Here is a 26,732-nt window from a genome sequence, read left to right as displayed (position 1 = left end):
ACAAAGAAAAATTTCCACTTTAAAGTTTTCAAATGACATTTCGCTATTCAATGTCTGTGGAATAACCTTAAAAACGGCCTCCAATATTCACATGCTATGGTGCATTGTGTATAATAATCTCCCCTTGTGGCTTTTTTAGAGGAAATTTTTGAACTCAATTGGAAGGTGACACTAGCATATTTTCTCTTTGTGTGCATGCATGGTTCTGTGGTTAAAAATCACATTCATGACAATCCTCAGAGCTTGACTCTAATAACATAAGTGTGAATGTTACACTGAATACTTCTCATAAGCGGATTCGTGAACTTAAGGAAAATTTTATTCGGAATAAAAAGTATTTAAAACAACAACATTAAGAACAAGAACAAGAAACAAGTGTGAAAGGCAGTACAATCATTCATAGCAAGAATGCTATGCCACATGTTAACTAGTCTCTGAGCCCTTATATCACTGGTTATTGTCAAGAAAGGACTTTCCATGTTTTTGAACCATTTCTGTAATCCCGAAGAAGCACTGCTGAATCCTCTCCCTCTGTGTAGAGAGAACTGGAGGCTGCAGCAAGTATCTTTGGCAGGGGAGCAGAAACGACAGTGCCTGATGAGAATTTGGAGAGCCAGAAGGGTCTGAGTTAATTACCCACTTTACTTTTCACATTATCAGTCATTCTTTTCTTTACATTAGCAAACACAGCACAACTTTTTGCATGTCTTGAATTCTTCATTATACTAATAGTATTTTGGACAGCGTCCTTTTTTTGAGAGAGGAACACTTCATAATTCATACCAGGTTCACATTTTAAATAACATTACTCCTTAGTAAACAAAAGGTTGCAACAATCAGATCTGAATGCACTTTCTAGGTGTCGGCTAAATTCAGACTCTACCTCCAACAAGCATTAGGATATCAGAGCTGTTTACAAGCTGGTATATGCAGTGCACAGCCCTACTTGCAAGAGGCAATAACCTGAGATGTTGATCACACTGTTTCGCCTACCTAGTCATAATGTTCAGTATGTGCAAATGAGCAAAACTTGAGCAAAATGTCCTTCTCCAGTTTCCCCTTTGAACTCTGTTGCAACTCAAGGGCATAATGGATTGAAAGGGCTTCCCCCCCTCACATGAAATTCAGAATTTTTTATTTGTGTATTTCTACAAGTATGTGTAAATCCATGTGTATTTTTGAAATGTACTTATTTTCTCCCATTGACTAACTAAAGCACAACTTTTTGATGTTTTAAACTGACTTTCATCCATTCTTATTTCTCAGACGCATACATTTACCGAAGACACACCTTCTGATGCATGAATCAAATCATGAATCTATAAATTAATGGAATGCTATTGTATTATGCCATTGTGTAATGATTCACTCAATTGTGTTTGAATCTGTGTTTCAGGCTTGGGAAGTGTGAATTAGTTTAATTCTGCTCAAAAATGAAATGAAACAAATCTCTTTCCCATTCCTCCTCAGCTACCTAGTTTCCACATTTGACTCTTCATAGTTTGCAACTGTGGCTCATCCTTGCAAAACTCTACAGAATGGACTGGACAAAACTCCAATGTTCATAGAAACTTGCTGTGCTAAACTATCTTTTCATGGCCTCAAAATGCTGCACATCATAAATGCCATTCCTTTTCACCTTCTACTACACTGCTTCCCAAGAAAACAAAAATCCAAATTCTAAAAAGCAAGAGAGAACTTACTTCTACTAATAACCTTATTTTGTAACACCATGTTTAAAATTAAGCATAATGTAGATTATAGAACTTAATGTGAAAATAACCCGTTACAAGAATGTTCCCACTTGCATAATTTATGTTAAGCACACACTTTGAGGTTCAGCGCATATACAACAAAGGCTATTATTAGACGTGGGAAAAGGTCTTCTGAAAAGGTCAGGATAGACAATGAAGGGTTAAAATGTTGTCACATGATACAGTATGGATCCTGCTTTTGTGGCGTATGTATTTTGTAAGATATGTCATCATACTTATTTTCAAGTATTTCCCGAGTTGTAAGAAACTGAATTGAATTCTATGCAGTTTAAAAAGTTTTGCACAGAATACTAAGTGATGATTACTGGAGATGATTAAATTTTAAAATATTAAATTATTTAGTATGTTCTAAATTATTGAAAGAATTTAAAAATCCAACGCAGAGAGAGACTGGAAATATCTATACAGTATATTGCCAACTCCCATACAATAGAAGATGCATGTTGCCCTACACCTACATTATCTATCTTGATGTAGAAAGCAATTTCCAAAAGCCTCATAAATGAAATTAAACTGTATTGATTCACAATCTCTGAAAGAGAAAATTGAGTGATACTCTCTGAGGAGCATTCAGTGGATATATTTCCAAAATATATTCAATGGGCAGTGTTCAAATATACCTCCAGCTGAAATATGCCACACCCTGCAGAGAACTGAAACAGTTTATAAACCTGATTTCATTATTTCTCAATCCACTATCAAAAATAGTTGGCATGCCTTGATTTATTTGTTTTGGTGGTCAACCAAATATGGAATAACAGCTTTACAACCAGTGACTGCATTTGTCTGGTTAAAATGCAGATAATTGGTTACTGAAGCAGATTGCATTTTTGCTTCATATAGTTTAGATGAGCATGTTTTAGATACCCCTTATATGTATTTACTTATTGCTCTGTTTATTAAGTCTTTACCTGCATTTCCACCAAACAGTGTCCAAAGTGGCTCAAAGCAATAACACAAAAATATACAGTGAAGTAAAATCATATTAAAAACCAGTTCAAACCAATCACACCCTTCCAATGTAAAAAGGCTTATGATTCAATGAACGGCTTTCTCAATTTATAGGAGGGATTGCAAACAGTTCTCTTATACACTACATTGTGCTCCCTACTCCCAGATCTGTTCTAGAGGACCCCTCATGACAATGTGGAAAGAGGCACAAGTTCTAAAGAAGTAAGAGGAACTCGTGAAAATGTCCTCCTCTCATTCTTCTGTCCATCATTTTTGGAAGGGAACCATTAGCAGTGGACTAGAGTAAAATAATAAAAAAACAAACTGAGGAAAACATCAGTGAAATCAGTAAATATAAGCAGCTGATACCATTTATAACAGGCTGACAACCCAGCATAAAAAAATCATTATAATCATCAGAAACAAGGCAAGCGAGAAACAAACCTAGCCAGGATTTGATTCTGGTGTACAATTCTGGCTTGTTAAGCCAAGATTCCCCCTAATTCTGGTTTGAATCATATCTGAATTATGTCAATGAATCTGACTTTACTCATCATATAACAGCACTTACAATGCAACCTACTCAGCAGAATTAACTATCTAGTGGGTAGAAGAATAATACATTTGTTCTATATGATCATGTGCATCTGTTCACATTTTTTTGAACTGAAGCCAAGATACATCTGTAACAAAATTCAAGATTTGTTTTTTAAAAACTTATTGTTGTCATAAAGTATTACAATCTAATCTGTTCAGAAATAGATTAACTGAAAAGTGATATAAACATTTTACAATAAACATGCAAAGGGATAAAACCCACTGTTGCTCGCAATTAGAGCAGACCCACTGGATCAGTGAGACTAAAGTATTGATTAGTATAAGTATTGACTAAATGCATCCCGTTCATTTCACGAGTCCACTCTGCAGTTGAGACTAACAGTTGAATTTAACTTGCTATATGTAACTTCTAGATCACTAGCACATATGTGTGTACCATGTTTTCCCGAAAATAAAACAGGGTCTTATATTATTTTTTCCTCCAAAAAATGCAGTAGGGCTTATTTTCAAGGGATGTTTAATTTTTTATGTACAACAATCCACATGTATTCAAATATAGTCATGTCATCTTCTGGTTGCTGCACAATGGTGGAGGGCGAGGTTTCACTTAACTGGAGCTTATTTTTTGGATAGGGCTTATATTACAAGCATTCTGAAAAATCATACTAGGTCTTATTTTCAGGTCAGGTCTTATTTTCGGAAAAACAGGGTATACCACCAGTTTTTTAAACATCTATCATAGAATACAAAAGAATTTATTTTACCAGAGCCAAGAAATTATGAACCAATACTTGTGGGATATCCATAGTATACGCAAGGATGCAGATTACAAACATTGGCACCACATGTCCCTGGGATGTCCAGTCCCTCCCAACCATACCGGCAGGTCCAATTACTGGTCACCATGCAGCACGTGTGGCCAACATCATTCTCATTATGCCAACTGAGGAAGTAGGCTGGCCAGCACTTCCCCAGCTCCCTGCACAGCCAACAACTCCAGTGAGGAGGCAAGATGATGAGTATCCCTGCTTAGCAGGTCGCTGTGCAGGGAGGTGGGGAAGTGCCAGTCAGGCTATTCCTCCAATTGGCATGACGAGAACCACACTGGCTCATGCAGCCTGTGGCAGCCATTAATTGGACCTGTCAGTTTGGTCGGGGAAGGACTGGACATCCCAGGCACCTGTGGTTGTATCTGTATGAATATCCCATGTCTACTTGTAAATAACAGACAAAATGGCTACAAAAAGACACGGTCCTACAGATGTGAGTTAGAAATTCTACAAATACAGTTATACAAGAAATATCAGGGAAGAAATTTCAAACCTTCAAAACTCTTCATGCTAACAGAGATACGCATTTTAATATGATCACTAAATTTATTATATAATTAATATATACTGATTAGATAATTTATTATATAATTAATTATTTATGCACTTTTAGCAACACGTCATAATAAACATAGTTTGTATGAATAGTTGTTGGGGAGGGGAAGTTTGGTACCATATTTCATTTTTTAGGCCACTACTGCAGGATGAGAATGGACTCATTCTCAGGGATGAAGGTGCATCAGGAGCATGTGATTGGATCACATATCAGTTATTATTTAATCATTAAGTTGTGTCTGACTCTTCGTGACCCCATGGACCAGAGCATGCCAGGCCCTCCTGTCTTCCACTGCCTCCCGGACCATGGTCATATATCAGTACCACTCACCATTATCCCACATCTGAGTAACAAGAAACACCCTTTTTGCTATCTTTTGTAACTGGACATATTAATAGCTTGCTGTCTTCTGACTCTTCTGCAATACAGATTTATGGTTTTCCCAGTGAATGGCAATGATAATTATGTAGCTTTATTTCATATTGTCAGTCTTCACATAATTTGTCTGCAGGTTGAGGAGCCCTGGGTATAACCAGATTTAATAGATGCACTATTCCATGATCAGCTTCAGTGCCCCATGGTCTGAAGTGGGTGCACCTTTACTTGCAACTGTGAGATAATACTCCATCCTCACACTTGGAACATGGACTGTTCCTGAGGAGCAGTTTCCAGCAAGGCAGCTGTGTTTGTCTATTTCAAAAATAAAAATTAAGAAGTTGCGGCAGCTCAAAGGCGAACGGATTAATTTGAGGGTGAACTTTCATGGATCATAGAAAATGGGGTGTGATCCATGAGAGCTCACTCTGAAATAAACCGGTTACTATTCAAGGAATGACAATACCTTAGCAGCAACTATCTGATGCTGAGGAAAAAAAATATCGGAAACGGCCATCACCTGTCACCTTCATATTTTGTTTGAAAAGTCCTACAGAAGCCTTTCGCAATCTGTTCAGACATTTTGATCTACTACATCCATCTTCCCTAAAACATTGGTTATACTGCCTAGGATTGAAAAGGTTTATAATCTAAAACATGTAGAAAGTCCCATGCTGAGGAAGTAATCTTACTGGGCACTGCAGAACATAGCATACCAGGCTAAAACAAGAGGGATACGCAATTCATTTTTGCACGTTAACTTCCAGAATTCCCCATTCTGGGAATTCTATCTGCTTAGCCCACATCTAAATTGTATTCATCTGGAGAAAGGAACTCCCAGTAATCACTGATGCAACTTCCTTTTTCAACAGGAAACTAGGATGGAATTCAACCTGTCCTAGGCTGTGAAGCCTTCCAGCCCAGACTTTCTTCAGGTGAACACAATTTACAGTAGGTGTAGAACTAGCAGGTAGAACTCCCAGAATAGAAAAATTGGGGATTTGGCATCTGAAACAAAACAAAAACAAAAACAAAACAAAACTACCACCTCTCTTAAAAAAACCTAATGTCATATGCCTATAAATCAGTCTTAGTCTAACCAAGGAAGGTAATTCTGATCTTGTGATACATTGCATCTTCTTTCCTCTTTTTCTTACTTACATAAATATTTGGAAACATTGGGGGATTTTTTAAATTCCCAGTTAAAGAGTCACAGCCCTGCTGTTTGCCACTGCTGTTTCTGTCACACATTTCTGTTAAGGGAGAAATCACAGCAAAAGAAAAGTAGTATGGTTGAGCTTGGCACTAATAAGCTGACTGGCTTTACCTGAATTCTCACATATTTACAGTCATTACAGCTTGATCACCCTACAAATAAAGGTTAGAAAATATACAAAATTGTTCAATAGCTTGTTTACAACAAACCTTATGATGTAACTGTTTTTTCTTTTCAATTTTTAAATACACGCGCAAACATAGTAGCTAAAATCCTGTTGCTCGGCATAGTAAATTGGACTACAGTAGGCCCATTGAATAAATGGGGATTTGATGAGTCAACTCCTCTGCACCTTCCATTGATCCAAATGGGCCTAAACTAACTGCAACTTCTTGTGCTAAATCAAGGACCTAATTACACCTGCCAAAAGAACCCCAGTTACAGTATACCGATTCTTTCCATACCTCTTTTGTAACTATACATTTATTTCTGCAGTCACATGGTATACAGTGGTGCCTCGCATAGCGAACGCTTCGCTATGCGATGAAACCGCACAACGAGGGGTCCCAGGCCATTGCTGGAGCGTTCGCTCAGAGATGGCCCCATGGGCTTTTTTCGCTATGCGATGATCGCGTGGATGCGATCAAAGCATAGCGAACAGCTGATCGGCAGTTCCAAAATGGCCGCCGCTAAAACAAAATGGCGACCGCTGTTTTGCCTCGCTAACGAGGCATCCAAAATGGCCGCCGCAATGGAGGAAACTCGCAGAACTGTGAGTTTTAAGTCCATAGGAACGTATTAAATCAGTTTTAATACGTTCCTATGGGCTTTTTTGTTTCACTTAACGATGGATTCGCTGAGCGAGCGTTAATCCAGAACGGATTAACCTCGCTAAGCGAGGCACCACTGTATATTGTTTTTAACTGTATCAAATTATTTCTTTCTATGTGACCCATTACAGCAGGCTACACTGCTCTTAATTTTGTACTGATTCATTTTCTTTACTGTTTCTTGGGGCAATGAGGATTTTAAAAAAAACTAAAGTGATACATCGACAGTGCAATAAAAGAGGTCCAAGACTTTCTCTCCTTTACTCACTTTACCCAACCCCTTTGCAAGGGTTAAAAAAAAGAGGAGAAACAGGAAATGCCCTCTTTCAAACGGTTGAGACTTAGCTAAGGGATCGCCTGTCCTGTTATGAGCTGATTTGTCAATATACCTTTAAATGAAAAGTAAAAAGGGAGAGACAAACGCAGTGGCCACTGACTCCAGAAACCCAACACTTCGCAAAATAAATAAATCAACAGCAACATTAACACAGGTTGAAATGGTAAGGAATGAAGTACAGTGGTGCCTCGCTTAGCGAGTGCACCGTATAGCGATGTTTCCGTATAGCAATCCCTTTTTCGCTATACGGAAACATACCCGATCTTTGCAATGGGGAAAACCCGCATTGCGAAGATCGGGTATTGCGGCGGCCATTTTCGAGCCGCCGAACAGCTGTTCAGCGGCTCCAAAATGGCCGCCGGAAGCCCGGAAATGGCTGCCGGCAGCCGTTTTCACGCCCTGCCCTCGCTTAGCGAAGGCGCGAAAATGGCTGCCGGCAAGGGGAATCCTCGCTGAACGGGTAAGTAAGCAAGGTATTGGAACGCATTAAACTTAGTTTAGCGACGATTCCGCATAGCGAGGGTTAATCCGGAACGGATTAACCTCGCTATGCGGGGCACCACTGTAATTCATCATTGGTACAAAATAAAACAACCCTCCTGGTGAGATGGAAATAAACCAGAAATAAACCACTGGTTGGGAAAATGAGTCAACCATGGCCTTGCATTGTATGCTTGGGAATTTATAAAATGATCTAAAAACCAGCCAAACTGGTATAACTGGATTTCATTTGGCAGGTGTGAACAGGCCCTAAGTTGCTCTTAGAACACACCCATCTGAATCAATTTAAAATACAGAGGAGTTGGCTCACCAAATATTTCTTTTGTCCCCTCAGTTGTTTTAAGTGGGAGGGGGCTTTTTAAAAGAAAACTATTCTGAGGGTGGGAGTGCAGGAATGGCTGTAATTCTCCAGGGTCCAGTTATGGGCATATCCCTCTAGACCTTTGGAAGTTGCCTACATCTGTCTTGCACAGATGAAACAGACTACAAAGAAGCAAGTAAATGTCGCAGAACTCAGATCTCTTTATAAAATGCCTCCCCATTTTCTTGACCTCTGTTACCATCAGGAATGCAAATATACTCATTGTAAAACAGAATCATTCTAATTTTGCCATTATCAGACTCACAACAAAATGCAAAATAAATAGGTAACTGACACCCTCTGAAATATTATTTATTTTCCTAATCTGAGTACAAATTTTATATCAAAAAATTGCAGTAATTACTCTGGATTAGAGATCATTGTCTTCCTTAATGAGTTTTAACTCTCTCATTTCTTTACTTATCTGAACAACCTCTATCTATTTCACAGCAGTGCATCACTATTGTAGGATTAAAACCCCGAAAAAATTTACCCAGATCTAAACAAAGTTTCTATATTCATGGAAGACGTATTTGGACATTACTAAAGGCAGGTTTATGAATATGTTTTGAAGGCATAACCTTGCTCATCTGATGTCATGTTCTTCATGGTTTTCATGCCAAGTCTGAAGCCGTTCTTGCTTAAACATCAGCTCTACTTCCAAGCAGTAATCTAGATTTTCCAGGAAGCTTGTTTATTAGAGAGCTTCCACATTAGCATACCCACTCCTCTTTAAACTTGATGCCAAAAGCATAAACAATATGATAATGGAGGGGGCAAAGCTTGGCACTATCTCTTCCCAGCAGTGGTGCAATACCAGCTTTAGTCATGAATGAACTGGGCTTAACTTGCAGTTTAATGCAGGGATTGTTTTTAGTTAGCTATCTGTCTAAAACAAGAGAGATAGGGAGGAAATTATAAATTATATAACACATATGTTCAGGGGTGGAATATATCCATACCTAAACACCCTGGAGTCATTCCTTTTGGATAGACGTTCACTGATTAAGACCAACTGATAACCCATGTACAGCCAATGGGAACAGATCCCAAAACAGTAGTAGCAAACTCGGCACTGTTTTATAGGCAGCTAACCTGGAAAATAGTGCTTTCTATTCAAGCAATGGAAAAAAGCCCAAACTGAAAGACTCTAAACTATTTATCTTTTGGAAGTGGTTTCTACGGTTCAATATGTCAAAGGGTGGGAAGTAAAACTCCATCTAAAATAGCATTAGAACAACCTACCTGGGTGGGGTAACCCAAGAGTGGAGTCTTGTCATGGGCATGTCCAGACTTGTTCTAATGGGAAGAAATAATTTAGGTTAACTCATGGGAGGATGGAGATAGCAGGAAGCTAATTGGATTGTGTTTTAATGTTGCCAAGTCAAGAAACAGCAATTAGGAGGAAGAAATGGGTCCATAATATTCTGGACACTTGCCAATAGAATGAAGTTCATACGGGCCTAAAATAATAGCAGTGCATTTCTGACCGAAATTACTTACTTCATTACTTTTTGTGACATTATCATATAGGTCAGAAAAATGTGACAAGGCTGAAACACAAAGGGTGCTAACAGACTGTCAGGAAGCAGAGTGAAAAAAGAAGGCATATAGTAGCACAAAGATAAACAACTAGGGTAAGAAAAACTAGAAGTCTTAATAAAAATATTATCCTACTGCTTCCATGAGATCTGAAGGGATTTGAGGAGAGAAGGGGGAAGAGGTTCATATGGGAGAAACTGAAGGAGTAGATCTGTTATGACCCATTGCTAGAATTCCCCAGATGTTGGTTTTAGATCTGTAAGTTATTTTTCATTTCTACATGTGTCCATGGTTCTCAGTGTTGTTAGGTGGGCGCTGAATTCTGAAAGACTAAATTAAAAACTAGTGAGTGTCACATTAAAAGTATGACTGCTTGACAGCATTGCTGTAATTACAAAAGGCTGAAATAAGCCATATGCTTTGTGACAGATGCATTCCCAACAATGTCAAGGGGAAATACAGTGGAGTTCCCTTCAGTTCACGATTCATAATCTGAAGTAATTGTCATTTCTCTACATGTAGTTAATAAAACCACATTTATTTTTCTAAAGGAAAATATTTTATTTGCTCCAAAATATAGCTTTAATTTTATTTATTGAAGACTCTCAGCTGGACCCCAGAGTTGCCCTTCCCTTTGCAGACTGGTACTTTCTGTCCACTTTCTGTCCTATGATCCTGTGGAGATTCCTGCCATAGGAAGGGCAAAAGGAGTTAATATAACTTTATTATTCCTATACCCACATTATTTCACTACAAGTTAATATTCAAATGTACACAACATTTTTACAAAGACAGCGTATTATTTAATTATTTTGGATGACTCATATTAAAAACTGACTGAAACATTTAAGAAGCATATTAGAATTTTTGTGGAAATACCTTTTTTACATTGCTTTAGATTTTTCAAAGAAATTTCTAGAGTCATGATGTTCACAGAGAGCTAATGCTCCACATATTCCTAGAATGACATATGGTACTTGTCAGTTATGAAAATATAATGCTACAGTCATGGCCAAAAATATTGGCACCCTTACAATTCCGTCAGAAAATGCAACCATTCTCTCAGAAAATGGCTGCAGTTGTAAATATTTTGGTACTCACATGTTCTTTTCTTTGGTTCGCGTTGGAACAAACAAACAAAAAACAGAAGTAAAGTAAAATCTGATGCAATCCTGCACAGAAACCCAAAAATACATTGGCCAAAATTATTGGCACTGTTAACTTAATATTTGGTAGCTCCCCCTTTGGAAAAAAACTGAAATCAATTGCTTCCTGTAGCCATGAATGAGTTTCTGACATCTCTCTATTGGAATTTTGGAGCATTCTTCTTTTACAAACTGCTCCAGGGCCTTCAGATTTGAAGGATGCCTTCTCGCAACTGCTGTTTTGAGATCTCTCCAGTTGTTCTATGGGATTCAGATCTGGACTCATTGCTGGCCATTTCAGAACTTTCCAGCGCTTTGTTTGTAACCATTTCTGAATGCTTTTTGAAATGTGTTTTGGGTCATTGTCCTGCTGGAAGACCCATGACCTCTGATGGAGACATAGCTTTCTGACACCAGCCACTACATTGGACCCCCAAATCTTTGGTAATCATCAGATTTCATGATATCGTTCACACAGTCAAGGCATCCAGTGCCAGAAGCAGCAAAGCAACCCTAAAACATCTTTGAACCTCCACCAGGTTCGACTGTGTTCTTTTCTTTGAATGCCTCATTTCTTTTTCTATAAACAGTGCCATGAAGTCCTTGACCAAAAAGTTCCACTTTTGTCTCATCTGTCCACAGTACATTCTCCCAGAAGGATTGTGGTTTTGTCACATACGTTTTGGTATACTCCAGTCTTGTTTTTTGATACCTTTGTGTCAGCAGTGATGTCCTCCTGGGTCTCCTACCATAACATCCCTTTTCATTCAGATGGCGACGGATAGTGTCAGCTTACACTGTTGTACCCTGTGTCTGCAGATCAGCTTGAATTTGTTGGGAAGTTAATCTGGGTTCTGTATCCACCATTCGAACAACCCTGTGTTGTAATTTTTCAGTAATTTTGCTGTTCCATCCATGTCCAGGGAGGTTAGCTACAGTGCCATGGGCTGTAAACCTCTTGATGATATTGCGCAAAGTGGACAAAGAAACATTAAGATCTCTGGAGATTGACTTGTAGCCTTGAGATTGTCAATTTTTTCCACAATTTTTCTCTCAAATCCACAGACAACTCTTTACACTTCATTCTCTTCTCCATGCTCAGTGTCACACTGACACCGAGCATGGAGAAAAGTTGACTCAACACAAATGCTGAGTCAACTTTTCTCCACCTTAATTGGTTGCAAGTGTGATTACTATATTATCCACACCTCTTACTTGCGATGGTGTGTCTAAATACAAATTAAAGGAGCATCACATTGCTTGAAAAACAATTATTTCTTACAATTTAGACAGGGTGCCAATAATTTTGGCCAGTGCATTTTTGGGTTTCTGTGTGGGACTGTATCAGATTTGACTTTTCTTCTCTCTTTTTTTGTGTTGTTCCAACACAAACCAATGAAATGACCATGTGAGTACCAAAGCATTTGCAACTGCAACCATTTCTGAGATAAGAGTTGCATTTTCTGATAGAATTGCAATGGTGCCTATGTTTTTGGCCATGACTGTACTAGCCAAACATTTGAGAAAGAGGACAGAACAAATGCATGGTTTCTCCCCTGAAAAAATGCAGTTATTTATGAATACATGGGAAGGTTTTTAGCTAAATATCAAGTCAGAAGTCTATTTAGTCAAGCATTTGGATCACCATGATCAGGAACCGTGAGCAGAACTTCACAATTATGGTATTAACATAAAAGTAGTTCTCAAGTCTTGCCCCCTGTATTTCTTCTGATACTAGAAGCTATATAAACCCATTGAGACTAGTAGCCATTGATAACTTATCCTCCATAAATATGCTTAATCCTCAAACGAAGCTGTCTAAGTAGGCAGCCATCTGTACATCGGGTAGTGGCAAATTCCATAGTATAACTCTGCAGTCTATGAAGGATAATGTGCTTTCACTTTTCCTGAATATTTATGGATGTCTTCCACGTTCAATAAGAGAAATGGAGGGGGACATACTTGTCTCATTCTGCTCCATGCATAGTTTTATACAACTCTGTTAACAATTGTATTTTCTGATTTTTGACTGTGCCTTTTCAGGCTATAAGCTCTGGTATTTTTAGAATGTAACTAAAAATTATTTTCAGTATTTTATGCTTCTGCATTTTGGATTGCATTCTAACTGAAGTATTTCCCTGCAAATTAAGTTTAGTTTTCATATATTTTTAAACATTTGTGCATAGTTTTCCCATAGCTGTAAGACCTGAAAGTTTTACAACTTTGAAGTATTTTTGTGCTTATACCATGTTTCTCCAAAAATAAGACAGTGTCTTATGTTAATGTTTGTTCCAAAAAGCGCATTATGGCTTATTTTTAGAGGATTTTTTTTCATGTACAGCAATCTAGATTTATTCAAATACAGTCATATCACGTTCTTCTGGTTGCTGCACAATGGTGGAGTTTGGGGTTTCACTTAACTCGGGCTCATTTTTTGGGTAGGGCTTATATTACAAGCATCCTGAAAAAATCATACTAGGGCTTATTTTCAGGTTGGGTCTTATTTTCGGGGAAACAGGGTAGTATATGGACATAAATACACATAATGTAGAAATAGATCTTGTAGAATTAGACAAGCTGATGTTTCCTGGAATCAATGCAACAATGTAAAGACTTAATTTGAAATTTGATATATGAATTTTGACATGACTAAAAATGATGTCAACTTTCATTCTGGAATTAAACTTTAACTGGACTAAAAGTCAGTTGTGATGAAAACAGGCTTCTGCTTTTTACTTAGAGGTCTATAAAGATCTGTAAAGTTCCTGGGAGGATGTTTAAGCTCCAGCATCCATGAACTGACATACAAAGCAATTGTCAGGGCTATTTTTTGACAAGAGGGAAGGATGGCGAGCACAAGAAAGTATCCTTTAGTACAGTGGTCCCCAGCCTTCACCATCACCTCTGCTGGCCAGGATTTCTGGGAGTTGAAATCCAAGAACATCTGGAGGCCCAAGGTTGGGGACCACTGCCTTAGTACACTATATGGACTGCTGCCATTGGTGTTGTCAACATTCAGGCTTCCCTTTGTTATGTAAAGCTTTGCATTCTTTTTCCCTCTGGCAAGGCGGGAATTATATTTCCTGATGTTTTGAATGATGGAAACATAAGTAAACATAAGTACAGTATTCCACATTCTTTTACTAGAGGTTTTTTTGAGAACTCAATTTCCTTTTCAAAATGGAACTTTAAGTATGCATACACTACATACAAATTCCAACAGAAACCTCTCTTATGTAGAAATAACTAGTGATAGAGGATCCCAGATGAGCACATGACCAGTACTATGGTTGCTATGACAGGACAGAGACAAGAACTACTGGCATGTGGCTGTACTTCCTCTGTGCCAAAATATTTTGAAGGACTGTTTTTGGACTTAATGAAATGGTTTGAGTAAGTGCAACACATACAACAGAGAAACATATACACCTTTTAACTTCTCAGGTAAACTAATGTTGCTGTGCCTACACAAAATGAAGACTAGAAAGCTATCTTCCAATTTCCAAAACCTTTCTTGAGGTAGCCAACCTAAGGAAGAAAAGTCATATTGGACCAAAAGTTCTATTAACATGTGTCCTTGTTATTTTCCAAAATATGTCCCCTTGCCTTTCCAAATTTAAAAGAGGATGAAAGGGGACCTCGGAGTTAGTGAAGTTTGTCATTGGAACCCAAGGTCAAAATCATCCATACTGTATAAAAGAAAGACAGTGAAGAAAGAGAGGGACCAAAATCAGTCAGAAAGGCAGAAAACTGGGTGCTAAGTCAAGCTTGAATGCTCACTAGTGCAAGAATGAGTAAACTGAGGATATCCTACCATGCACATATAATGAAAATACAGAACTGACCAAAAAATACAGTATTGATGGGAAAAGGGTAACAGGGCAGTAGGAAGACAGGAAGACCTAACATGAAACAGATTGTCTTAATAAATGTTCCTACAGTTGTTAGTTTGCAAGACCTGAGTAGAATTTACTGGGAAAGATAATATTACTAGGAAGGTAAGTAGTTGGAAGACAGAACAACCTAACATGAGATAATATTGGTTTGCAAGATCTGAGCAGAGCTATTAATGATAGGACATTCTGGAGGTCATTAGCTCATACAATCACCATACATCAGAAGTTATTTGATGGAATATAATATTATATATAAGGTTATAATATAATATTTTGAGTTTTTTTCTTAATTACCAGACCGTTGTATAGTGACGAGACACATGGAATGGTTGAAACTATGGCAAAATCTAGATACCAAAGGTCTGCTAACATCAAGTAAGATAATCACCAACCACAAAGCAAAAAAACACCAATTTCACAACTTAAATGAGTGAGCTTTGGTGTATCTGTTCTATTTTTAAAACATATTTTGAAATATTTTTACATAATCTCATTTCCAGTACAAATGCCTGTTTGGCCAGGAGGGAGTTAAAATATTATCCTCCTTGGAGTCAGCCAATTGGATTCTCACTGAAAGGATCAAAAGTTCAGATTGACCCAACCTGGAACTGATTTCCTCTTTGAAGACTTGTACCAGGAGTTTGGTCTCAGTAATCCTGTACTGAGGGCTAAGACAAACACAACTGTTCTCTGCTTTCTAATGCAGTAATATTTTGATTATGCCTTACAAAACTGTATGTTAATTCCCTTGGAAAACATGACAAAATGTCTCTTTCTGGAGCGCTGTCACCATTACTTTCTTTAAAGCAAGTTTTTCACCTACTCTTCAAAGAAAACCTATCTTTTGTCTCTGTTTCTGTGAACTTTTTCCTGCCCCAAAAGCTGCAACAATGTATCTACTTTGAAGCCTCTTGCTGGTAAGCCTATTCCATGCATGCTCGGTTTATAACAAATTCAGTTTTCCCCTTCTAAAATACTTTTTAATGGATCAATACTTCAGCCCCTGCAACCTGGATTCTTTACAAATAAAAAAGCGGGTGGGACTAACCATTCTCTCTCAAGAAGCAAGAATGGTCTTTTCAGTTTATGTGATCAGTTTTAAATCTGGGAACATATAGGACTGCATATTTCTGAACCGTGGGTAAAAACAGTTTTACTTTTAAAAAGTCATACCTTCAAAATCCTTTGCCAAACTATCTCCAAACTTGGTGCAGTGCAAGAGCAGGTTATCTGCTATAACTGGGCCAATTCTGGTGCTCTACCGAAGTACAGTGGCAAAGTTATAATTTTTTTTAATTTGCTTCCATTTTTAGAGTTGCTTTGTAGAATGCGGATTCGCTCTGCCACCTCTGTTTGTTTGTTTGATTTATACCCTGCCCATCTGGCCTAAAAGACCACTCTAGGCGGCTAGAGTGTTTAGCCACCTCACCTTAACTGCAGTGGGTCATAATTAGACTAGGCTCATTTGAATCAATGAAACTTATGGATGAGTTGACTCATAAAATTTCCATTGACTCAATGGGCTTATCGTTGTTGTTGTTTAGTCGTGTCCGACTCTTCATGACCCCATGGACCAGAGCACGCCAGGCCCTCCTGTCTTCCACTGCCTCCCGGAGTTGGGTCAAATTCATGTTGGTAGCTTTGATAACATTGTCCAACCATCTCATCCTCTTTCATCCCCTTCTCCTCTTTCCTTCACACTTTCCTAACATCAGGGTCTTTTCCAAGGAGTCTTCTCATGAGATGGCCAAAGTATTGGAGCCTATCATACAGCTATGATTAGCAGTTTTGACACAAAATATGCCTTTTCCATATGAGCCATTTAGTGTATTACTATTTGCACTAAAGTATCCATACAGTCCCAAGGTCCTCCTCAGTCAGCACCAGCTCCAGGTCCATCAGTATGTATGTGAAATTATCATTCATTCATTCATTCATTCATTCATTCATTCATTCCTCACCCAACATATGTGGAATATTCACTTATAGTAAAACTTTTTGCTACCCTTTTTGCTATAACCACTTACTTAAATTTGGTGTCAGCAAATCTACCCAGTATCTGGATCCAGGGATTTGTTTCTTTAAAACTTCTGAGCATGGTCTAGAACTTCAGATTTTCAGCACAATTGGCCTCAGTTCCTTAGATTAGGTTCCTAAAATGATATGTCACTGGTATTTGCCTTATAACCTTTGGAGTGAAGACAGGCAAAGAATTAATTCAGATTTCTGTAATTTCTTTACCTTCTGTTAGCACACTCATCACACATGGTCAAAGGACCTCCTAATTTGCTTTCCTGCTTCTTGTTTATCTAAGTGTTTCATCATTGTTTTTAATATTATTAGCAAGGTGTTATTCAAAACTTAACTCAAATCTTTGGAATTCTTTATACTTTATTAAAAGTCTTGCAATTCAAAGCATGCATGCTCATTCTCCCTCTCTCTCTCTTATAGCTTTCTTTACAATGTTCATCAATTATGCTGACTATCTCTTGGACTTAATGGTACTTGTTTTGATCTATGATACAAATATTTGAAAGAGAAAACTGGTAGAATCCCTCTGAAATATTTAAAGGTTAGTCAGAACCACTATAATACTATCTTGTTAATAGATTCCCTGTTCCATATTAAAAAATGTGAAGCACCCTAGAGGTTGCACACAGTTAAGTTTCTGTCTCCAAGGCAAAATAAACAGTTTGAGTGAACATCGGAGGGAGCAATTCCCCACCCTCCAGATAATGCTACTGAGGAAGAGCGGAGGACAAGTACAAGTAGCTCCAGAGCTAATGAAGTGGTTGGGCCAAAGCCGAAAGGACGCTCAGCTGTGGACGTGCCTGGAAGTGAAAGGAAAGTCCAATGCTGTAAAGAAAAATACTGCATAGGAACCTGGAATGTAAGATCTATGAACGTTGGGAAGCTGGAGGTGGTCAAACAGGAGATGGCAAGAATAAACATTGACATCCTGGGCATCAGTGAACCAAAATGGACAGGAATGGGCGAATTCAGCTCAGATGATTATCATATCTACTACTGTGGGCAAGAATCCCGTAGAAGGAACGGAGTAGCCCTCATAGTCAACAAAAGAGTGGGAAAAGCTGTAATGGGATACAATCTCAAAAATGATAGAATGATGTCAATACGAATCCAAGGCAGACCATTCAACATCACAATAATCCAAGTTTATGCACCAACCAGCATTGCTGAGGAGACTGAAATTGAACAATTCTATGAAGATTTACAACACCTTCTAGAACTGACACCAAAGAAAGATGTTCTTCTCATTCTAGGGGACTGGAATGCTAAAGTAGGGAGCCAAGAGATAAAAGGAACAACAGGGAAGTTTGGCCTTGGAGTTCAGAACGAAGCAGGACAAAGGCTAATAGAGTTTTGTCAAGAGAATAAGCTGGTCATCACAAACACTCTTTTCCAACAACACAAGAGGCGACTCTATACATGGAAATCACCAGATGGGCAATATCGAAATCAGATTGATTATATTCTCTGCAGCCAAAGATGGAGAAGCTCTATACAGTCAGCAAAAACAAGACCTGGAGCTGACTGCGGTTCTGATCATCAGCTTCTCATAGCAAAATTCAAGCTTAGACTGAAGAGAGTAGGAAAAACCACTGGGCCACTCACGTATTATCTAAACCAAATCCCTTATGAATACACAGTGGAAGTAAAGAACAGATTTAAGGAACTAGATTTGGTGGACAGAGTGCCTGAAGAACTTTGGATAGAGGCTCGTAACATTGTCCAGGAGGCAGCAACGAAAACCATCCCAAAGAAAAGGAAATGCAAGAAAGCAAAGTGGCTGTCCAACGAGGCCTTAGAAATAGCAGAGAGGAGAAGGGAAGCTAAATGCAAGGGAGATAGGGAAAGCTACAGAAAATTGAATGCAGACTTCCAAAGAATAGCAAGGAGAGACAAGAGGGCCTTCTTAAATGAACAATGCAAAGAAATAGAGGAAGATAACAGAAAAGGAAAGACCAGAGATCTGTTCAGGAAAATTGGAGATATTAGAGGAACATTTTGCGCAAAGATGAACATGATAAAAGACAAAAATGGGAGGGACCTAACAGAAGCAGAAGACGTCAAGAAGAGGTGGCAAGAATACACAGAGGAATTATATCGGAAAGATTTGGATATCCCGGACAACGCAGACAATGTAGTTGTTGACCTTGAGCCAGACATCCTGGAGAGCGAAGTCAAGTGGGCCTTAGAAAGCCTGGCTAACAACAAGGCCAGTGGAGGTGATGGCATTCCAGTTGAACTATTTAAAATCTTGAAAGATGATGCTGTTAAGGTGCTACATTCAATATGCCAGCAAGTTTGGAAAACTCAACAGTGGCCAGAGGATTGGAAAAGATCAGTCTACATCCCAATCCCAAAGAAAGGCAGTGCCAAAGAATGCTCCAACTACCGTACAATTGCACTCATTTCACACGCTAGCAAGGTTATGCTCAAAATCCTGCAAGGTAGGCTTCAGCAGTATGTGGACCGAGAACTCCCAGAAGTACAAGCTGGATTCCGAAGAGGCAGAGGAACTCGAGACCAAATTGCTAACTTGCGCTGGATTATGGAGAAAGCCAGAGAGTTCCAGAAAAATATCTACTTCTGCTTCATTGACTATGCGAAAGCCTTTGACTGTGTGGACCACAGCAAACTATGGCAAGTTCTTAAAGAAATGGGAGTGCCTGACCACTTTATCTGTCTCCTGAGAAACCTATATGCGGGACAGGAAGCAACAGTTAGAACTGGTCATGGAACAACTGAGTGGTTCAAAATTGGGAAAGGAGTACGGCAAGGCTGTATATTGTCCCCCAGCTTATTTAACTTATATGCAGAATACATCATGCGGAAGGCTGGACTGGAAGAAACCCAAGCCGGAATTAAGATTGCCGGAAGAAATATCAACAACCTCCGATATGCAGATGATACCACTCTGATGGCAGAAAGTGAGGAGGAACTAAAGAACCTTGTAATGAGAGTGAAAGAGGAGAGTGCAAAAAACGGTCTGAAACTCAACATCAAAAAAACTAAGATCATGGCCACTGGTCCTATCACCTCCTGGGAAATAGAAGGGGAAGATATGGAGGCAGTATCAAATTTTATCTTCCTGGGCTCCATGATCACTGCAGATGGAGACAGCAGCCCTGAAATTAAAAGACGCCTTCTTCTTGGGAGGAAAGCGATGACAAATCTTGACAGCATCTTGAAAAGCAGAGACATCACCTTGCCAACAAAAGTCCGAATAGTCAAAGCTATGGTTTTTCCTGTCGTGATGTATGGAAGTGAGAGCTGGACCATAAAGAAAGCTGACCGCCGAAGAATTGATGCCTTTGAATTGTGGTGCTGGAGGAGGCTCTTGAGAATCCCCTGGACTGCAAGGAGAACAAACCTATCAGTTCTAAAGGAAATCAACCCTGAGTGCTCACTGGAAGGACAGATCCTGAAGCTGAGGCTCCAGTACTTTGGCCATCTCATGAGAAGAAAAGAGTCCTTGGAAAAAACCTTGATGTTAGGAAGGTGTGATGGCAAGAGGAGAAGGGGACGACCGAGGATGAGATGGCTGGACAGTGTCTGCGAAGCAACCAACATGAACCTGACACAACTCCGGGAGGCAGTAGAAGACAGGAGGGCCTGGCGTGCTCTGGTCCATGGGGTCACGAAGAGTCGGACACGACTAAACGACTAAACACACAACACACCAGATAATGCACTTTTAAATCAAGGGTGCTGAGGCCACAAACAAGGATATGTTTTAACTATCTACTAAACATTGATTAAATTATTGGACAACAAAATATAAAGAATTAAGCATTCATTTCATTTACCTTGAAAGCCCTATTAGGGTTATTAAAAGGCAGTTCAAATTTGACAGCAGCCCTTAAATATACCACAATGTTTGCCTGCCAAAATATTCCTTTTAGAAACAAAGTTCACAGGTCATTAGTCTTGCTAAAAAGCAAAAATCATTATTTTCCCCCTTTTAACAAAGTTTATTTTCAAAAACAACGAGAATTCTTTTAGCTCATACAGTGGGGGAAAATATTTGGAATATCTGATGATATTCTCTACTATCTCTTCCCCAACCAACTGTGATTTAGCTAAGTGTTCTCTTTCTTCCCCAATATAAAAATTATTGAAATATTCTTCAACAGCACTCTAATAAAACATAAAGAAAGATGAAGAAAGAAAAATATATTCCCATACTTGGAATATACAAGAAAGAAATATTACTTTGAAAAATGTTAAAACTGGCAGAACTATCTAAAAGCAAGTCACAAATTCTAGCTCTAAATGGCTCCTAAATCAAGGCCTTCTCCAAATCTTTTAAACTAAGGGATCATTCCAGCTGTCTCATCCAGAGATCAGATTTAAAAACAACATTCAGTAACTGAATGTTGTTCTCCCAAAGCAAAATATAAGTCTCAACATGTTACAAAAACACAAATGAAAGAATCATGTACACTAGTTCACTAGGGACCCAATAATACTGCAACAATAGGGGGAGGATTCTGAAACAAGAAAATGACAATGAAAAGTATAGTTTAAACAATAAGTTCTATGAAGCTAAATTGTATTCTCTAGGGCTACACATTACTTGGCTTCGGAAAGTATCACATGCAGTTTCGTTTCCAAATAAAATGAAAATTTCCCTACTTGCTTCTAGCTATTGGAACAATGAAATAGTGTGAGAGTTCACACATCAGGACATGCTTCGGATGAAGAAGTTTCCAGTTTCCATCTCCAGCATCCCAGGTAAAAAAAAGTCTAGTAGCAGGGCCAGGAAAGTTCTGGCTGGAAATCTGGGAAAACTGCTGTTCATCGACACTGGTGCACTACTACCCTGGTTTGGCCATTATCCAGTTTCACAGAGTCATGGGGAAAGAAAGAAAGAAAGAAAGAAAGAAAGAAAGAAAGAAAGAAAGAAAGAAAGAAAGAAAGAAAGAAAGAAAGAAAGAAAGAAAGAAAGAAAGAAAGAAAGAAAGAAAGAAAGAAAGAAAATGAAAACAATATTACATTTAATGAGTATTAAATTTAATAAATAATCACCATCTACAACACCTTCAGAATCCTGATCTAGAAGTGATTAAGACATATTTCTTGAAATGCATACCACATCCCACTGACCACAGCCTACCATGGGCTCTCCAGAATGGTGTTTATAAGCTCTATCCTGAAGATGCTACAAAGCCAATGTCTACTGTGATGTGCAGTCCTGAGCATTCTCTTGTTTCCCCAAACCCATAATATGGTTTTCACAATTTTTTCTTGCAAATTAAAGTTGTAGGGGGCTCTAACAAAGTGTGCACTTCAGATGTGCCTGCAATGCCACCATCCATTTAGTTCCAAATTATCACCTGTTCTCAGTAGTTGGGCTTAATTTAGGATACTGTCATAACATGGACAACATCAATTGCCTACCTATACTGGGAGACTGAGGCTGGCAGCTGGCCCATGTTGGAAGGGTCCATCAGGCATGAGTTTCTGGGTGAGGCAATTACCACTGTCAGGCATTGGCTGGTTACTGGTGAGTCAGTAGAAGTCCCTAGGAGAGGGCAAAAAGCAGACAAGGGAAGATGGGAGTCAAGGGTAGGGGAAACAGGGTCAGGCAGCACTGGATGAAGAGAAAAGACCTCTAACAGAAGGTCGAGGACTGGCTATGACTTGACAAAGGAAGTTTATAAAGGACCCCCATCCACTCAGGAAGCACTGATAGGTGACCATTAGGGGATGAACCCTTTCTACAGCAAAATTTCTGGTTTTGAGATCATTTATACTGTATAATCAGTTAATGTAATTGAACACAGATTCTTATGTTGAAAAGTTCCAAAAATGTTGAACTGTCAAAATATAAAAGGACATCCTTTTATGTTTCTCAGAACCACCAAGCTCTAAATTATCCAGCTAGACCAGTGATGGTGAACCTATGGCATATGTGCCACAGCTGGCACACGAGCCATCTCTGAGGGCATGTGAGCCATAAGTCGCCAGATTGCTACCCACAGCAGCCAAACCTGAAGAGGTGGCTGCAGTTGCAGTGCTAGCGCCCTGACGGGTGGTGGACCAGGATCAGGAGCAGCTGGTGCTGGTGGCAGTGGACTGGCTGTATTCCTACTGGCAAGCCATAGATGGTGGCGAGGTTGAGCTCGACTAGAGGCAGATCCGGAGTGGAGTCTGGAGGCACCTCCGTGCCCAGGATTTCCCCTTCTGCTGCCACTTCTACTTTTGCCACCACTGCCTGCCTGCCAGGGTGCTCTCCCCACCCCCACCCCGTTTCGGCACTCGGGCCCAAAAAGGTTCGCCATCACTGAGCTAGACCATTTCTAGGATTTATTCTTTTCCCAGCTGTTTGAATTCCAAGAAAGCCAGTTAAGATCAACTGAAATCAACAGGTTAGCTGAAAACAACCTGAAACACAATTAATATATTGAAACTTAGATGTGACAAATTTTCTTAAGATTGCAATATTATGGTTATATATTAGTGCATAAGTCAGATGAGCACATAGTCTACCAAACATTATGTCTGATCACTTTAATACTAAGACTGCCAGCTAGTGTCACATTAATACAAATAATCACAATAAATCATTATGATTCTGATGTTTTTAATTACAGTTTTAGCAGCATACAAATAGTGACAACTAGGCATTATCTCTTACACAGTAATCTTATGTTTGTGTATGCTGAAGAAAATTGCACTAAGTCCAGTGGAAATTTATCCACTACAGTAGTTCTTTTGAACTGTACATAAGACTGCGGTCTGCAAGTGTTACCAAGGATGTAAGCATACTAGGAACACTTGCAAAAACCCACTCCCTGAGTTTTTATTGTCCTCTTGTATGTTGATTATTCCATTATATATTTTGTCATCTTTTCTGTAAACCTATTTAGAGTCAGAAATATAATTCTTTCAGAAAACACAGACGTCTTTCCAAGCACTAATTTCAGTGGATTAATTTAACACACTGAGAGTTAGCAAATGCAGTAATCTTTTGATAAATTTACTGATAGGTGCCTGGCGTATCTTGCCAATGAGCTCTTTTCATGTTGCATTATCTTGGGCCCTCTTTCAGACGTTTTCTGGTCTGTTTCCATTTTTTTCTGTTCTGTCTGAAGCAATGCAATTTATGTGGAATAAAATTTAACCTAATCCAAGATTAAGATGAAAGAACAACTAAGGCTAGATGCTGCCATCCCATAGGAGCCTGCATAGGTTTGGGGAAAACTTTCATTTCAGCTTTCTCAGTGGCAGTTCCCAGGGTATGTAACTCATCACCAAGGGAGGCTCGGCTGCTCCCTCCCCTGTTGTTCCAGGTTGTGTCTCTCTGTGTGTGTTGTTGTAACAGTTGTTACTGTTGTTATTATTACATTTTCTCTTTGATTTCTCAGCATTACTGATGCATGGGGGTGAGAAAAGAGTAAAGCCTACAATTTAGGAGTCAAGTCCTAAAAATTCTGTAGGTGAGATGTCATATTTACAAAATCACTGCTTTCTGAATTTTAGGAAGCAAATTAATGCCTTTGAAAATTGTTTTAAAATTGGTAACCAAAGATTTTGGAATGACTCCAATTATTATGGAGAGGAAGATCTTGCTTCCATAGTCTTGCTTTAAACTTCAGTACTTTGCAATTTTTGTATTGTCTCTACTTCTGAGGTTGCTTGATGATGGAACTCTAACTTCTATATGGTTTCTTTTTCTTTTTTGCTTATCCATTAGTATAAAATCAGGTTTTTCAAAAATAACTGTTTTATCCATAGTAGCTTGATTGAAAATCTGTTCTGTGAAACTGGAGGTGGCTGGAATTTAGAACATGGAGGAAACGATGTGAGTAATCCACAGGATTTCGCCAACTGCTAAAAAAAATCTTTGTTACTTGGCTATCCCTGCAGATATTAATCTATTGATGTTAGCATGATAAACAGTTTCTGTAGATTTGTAACAGGTTCTACATACAGTATGCCACTTACACCTTGCTTCATAATTACTGTAATTTTCTGACAGTATCTAGTGCAAATAATTTGGTTTTTTATTGTGTATATGAATCCTTCAGTTACAGCCTAGTTTAAGCCATGGTTTTGATTGTTGATTATCAACATTATTATTCAGGAAGTAACTAGGATGCTTTTCATGTAAACGATTCTCAAGCTATGTATCTCCACACTGTGGTGATCTCATTAATGTAGGTTAGTTCTCACTTGCAAGTTGAAATATTCTTAGTACTTTACCCTTTTCCACTATTATCTCAATCATCACATTGCCAATCATGATCATCATCATCTCTGGTCCAGTTTGTTAAAACAGGCTAGGGAGAGGCAACAGTGAGATATGGAAAATATGAAGTTCAAAAAATCAGAAGGAAGTCCCTATCCATTCAAAGAACTCATATATGGAAGTTTAAAAGGGTGGATAAATATCAATGTTTTTTTAAAATCATGATTTAAATTAGAATTTAAATAAAATTGATTTTTTATTTAATTCAATCAAAATCAATTTTTAAAAAAATCGAATTATGATTTAAATTCAGTTTCTGAAATTATTATGGAGAGAAGGTTTATTATTATGGACTTGCTTCCATTATCTTGCTTCAGTATTTTGCAAATTTTGTACTGTCTGTACTTCTGAGGTTTAATAATTTAATAATTGGCCAGGATATGTGTTAGTAAATCATAATCCTTTATAAAATATTTCAGTTGAATCTCCCCTGCTTGAAAGCATAAATATATGCAAAAATCAAAATTATTTCTAACAGAACTAATTACCCAGCTTATTTTTTAAAAGGAGGTTAAATAGCAAAGAACATCCATGGAACATTTTAAAACTCTCCAAGAATTAAAAATGAAACCCATGAGAAATAATTAATTAAATAATTAATTATGAATTAAAATAATTAAAGGCAATAGTAAAACTTAACATTAATAGCCCATTTCAGAATACTCTGAAAGTTAACAGTGTAGGAGACCGATTACTAAAGAGCATATATGACACTCTAAGAGCTAATGAAAACATATTTGTGACTTGGATATTTTAAAGGCGGGTTTCCCTGCATAGGGGGACAATACCACAGTCCAAAAATAATACACTGTGTGATTTAGACTACCTAGTGGCACTGGGATCATCATTATTTTACATTACTGTCCTGTTCTGTGATGTAAAGTCTGTGCTACAGTTCACTTCCTTAACCCAACTTTCTTATTTCTTATGTTCATGCTTGTCCAATGTGCACCCCCTGAGTAATGTACCTGAATCACAATCTGTGCTCTGGCAAACTAATCCTGATTATCACAAGCAGTGGGCTAAGGACATCTGCATAGCTATGATCACGCTCTGGAGGATGAAATACCGCTTTTAATGAACAATCTAGCAGCTTCAATGGACTCTGGAGGGTCTTCCATTTCACTGAAAAGTTCCCGGTTGTCATGGTTGCAGGGGAGGAGGAAATCCTGAAATCATGTTCTTAGCTTTTGTAAAAACAAAACAAAAACAAAAAACAAACCCCTCAGCAATATAAGAAACAGAGAGTGTCAAACAGCCAAATTGGCCTAAGGCTGGAGACCTATAAACCAATCACATAATTAGCAGGCACAGCAGCACAATTGCCTCTGAAAGCTTTATTTTCTACTTTTAACCAATAAAACCATCAAGGAAAGACACAAACATCTTGTTCCCCTTCGAAGTTTCTGCTGCTAAAGAGCACAGCCTTTGTGAGATTGTAGCCCACTAGTGTTTAACTAAATCTCATGAAATGTGACTTTCTCAAACTAAGGTATGGATCTATTTGTCCACACTACTACCCTTCTTAGGAATATGTCTCTGAGAAGACAGAATGAGAAATTATTCCCTAGGGGAAT

The 26,732-nt window shown here is 38.5% G+C and overlaps 1 protein-coding gene across 20 annotated transcripts in view; it reads right to left on the bottom strand.

Moving 5' to 3' along the window:
* Positions 1 to 26,732, bottom strand: part of NPAS3 (neuronal PAS domain protein 3) — a 932,663-nt gene that overhangs the window by 695,207 nt on the left and 210,724 nt on the right. For 6 of the 20 annotated variants that reach the window (XM_020788420.3, XM_072986345.2, XM_078392173.1 and 3 more), the window contains one exon: positions 9,536 to 9,589. The exons of 8 other annotated variants lie outside the window; for them this stretch is intronic. In XM_020788420.3, coding sequence (XP_020644079.3) covers positions 9,536 to 9,589 — 54 coding nt within the window. Of the gene's footprint in view, positions 1 to 9,535; positions 9,590 to 22,301; positions 22,426 to 26,732 lie in introns of all 20 variants that reach the window. 6 more of the 20 variants (XM_072986347.2, XM_020788422.3, XM_072986351.2 and 3 more) reach the window with 2 other exon arrangements.

Source organism: Pogona vitticeps, chromosome 1, assembly GCF_051106095.1.
Source record: "Pogona vitticeps strain Pit_001003342236 chromosome 1, PviZW2.1, whole genome shotgun sequence".
In the NCBI taxonomy this organism is placed as follows: Eukaryota; Metazoa; Chordata; class Lepidosauria; order Squamata; family Agamidae; genus Pogona; species Pogona vitticeps.
The sequence above is the reverse complement of the archived record's forward strand: the minus strand, read 5'-3'. Positions and strand labels throughout refer to the sequence as shown.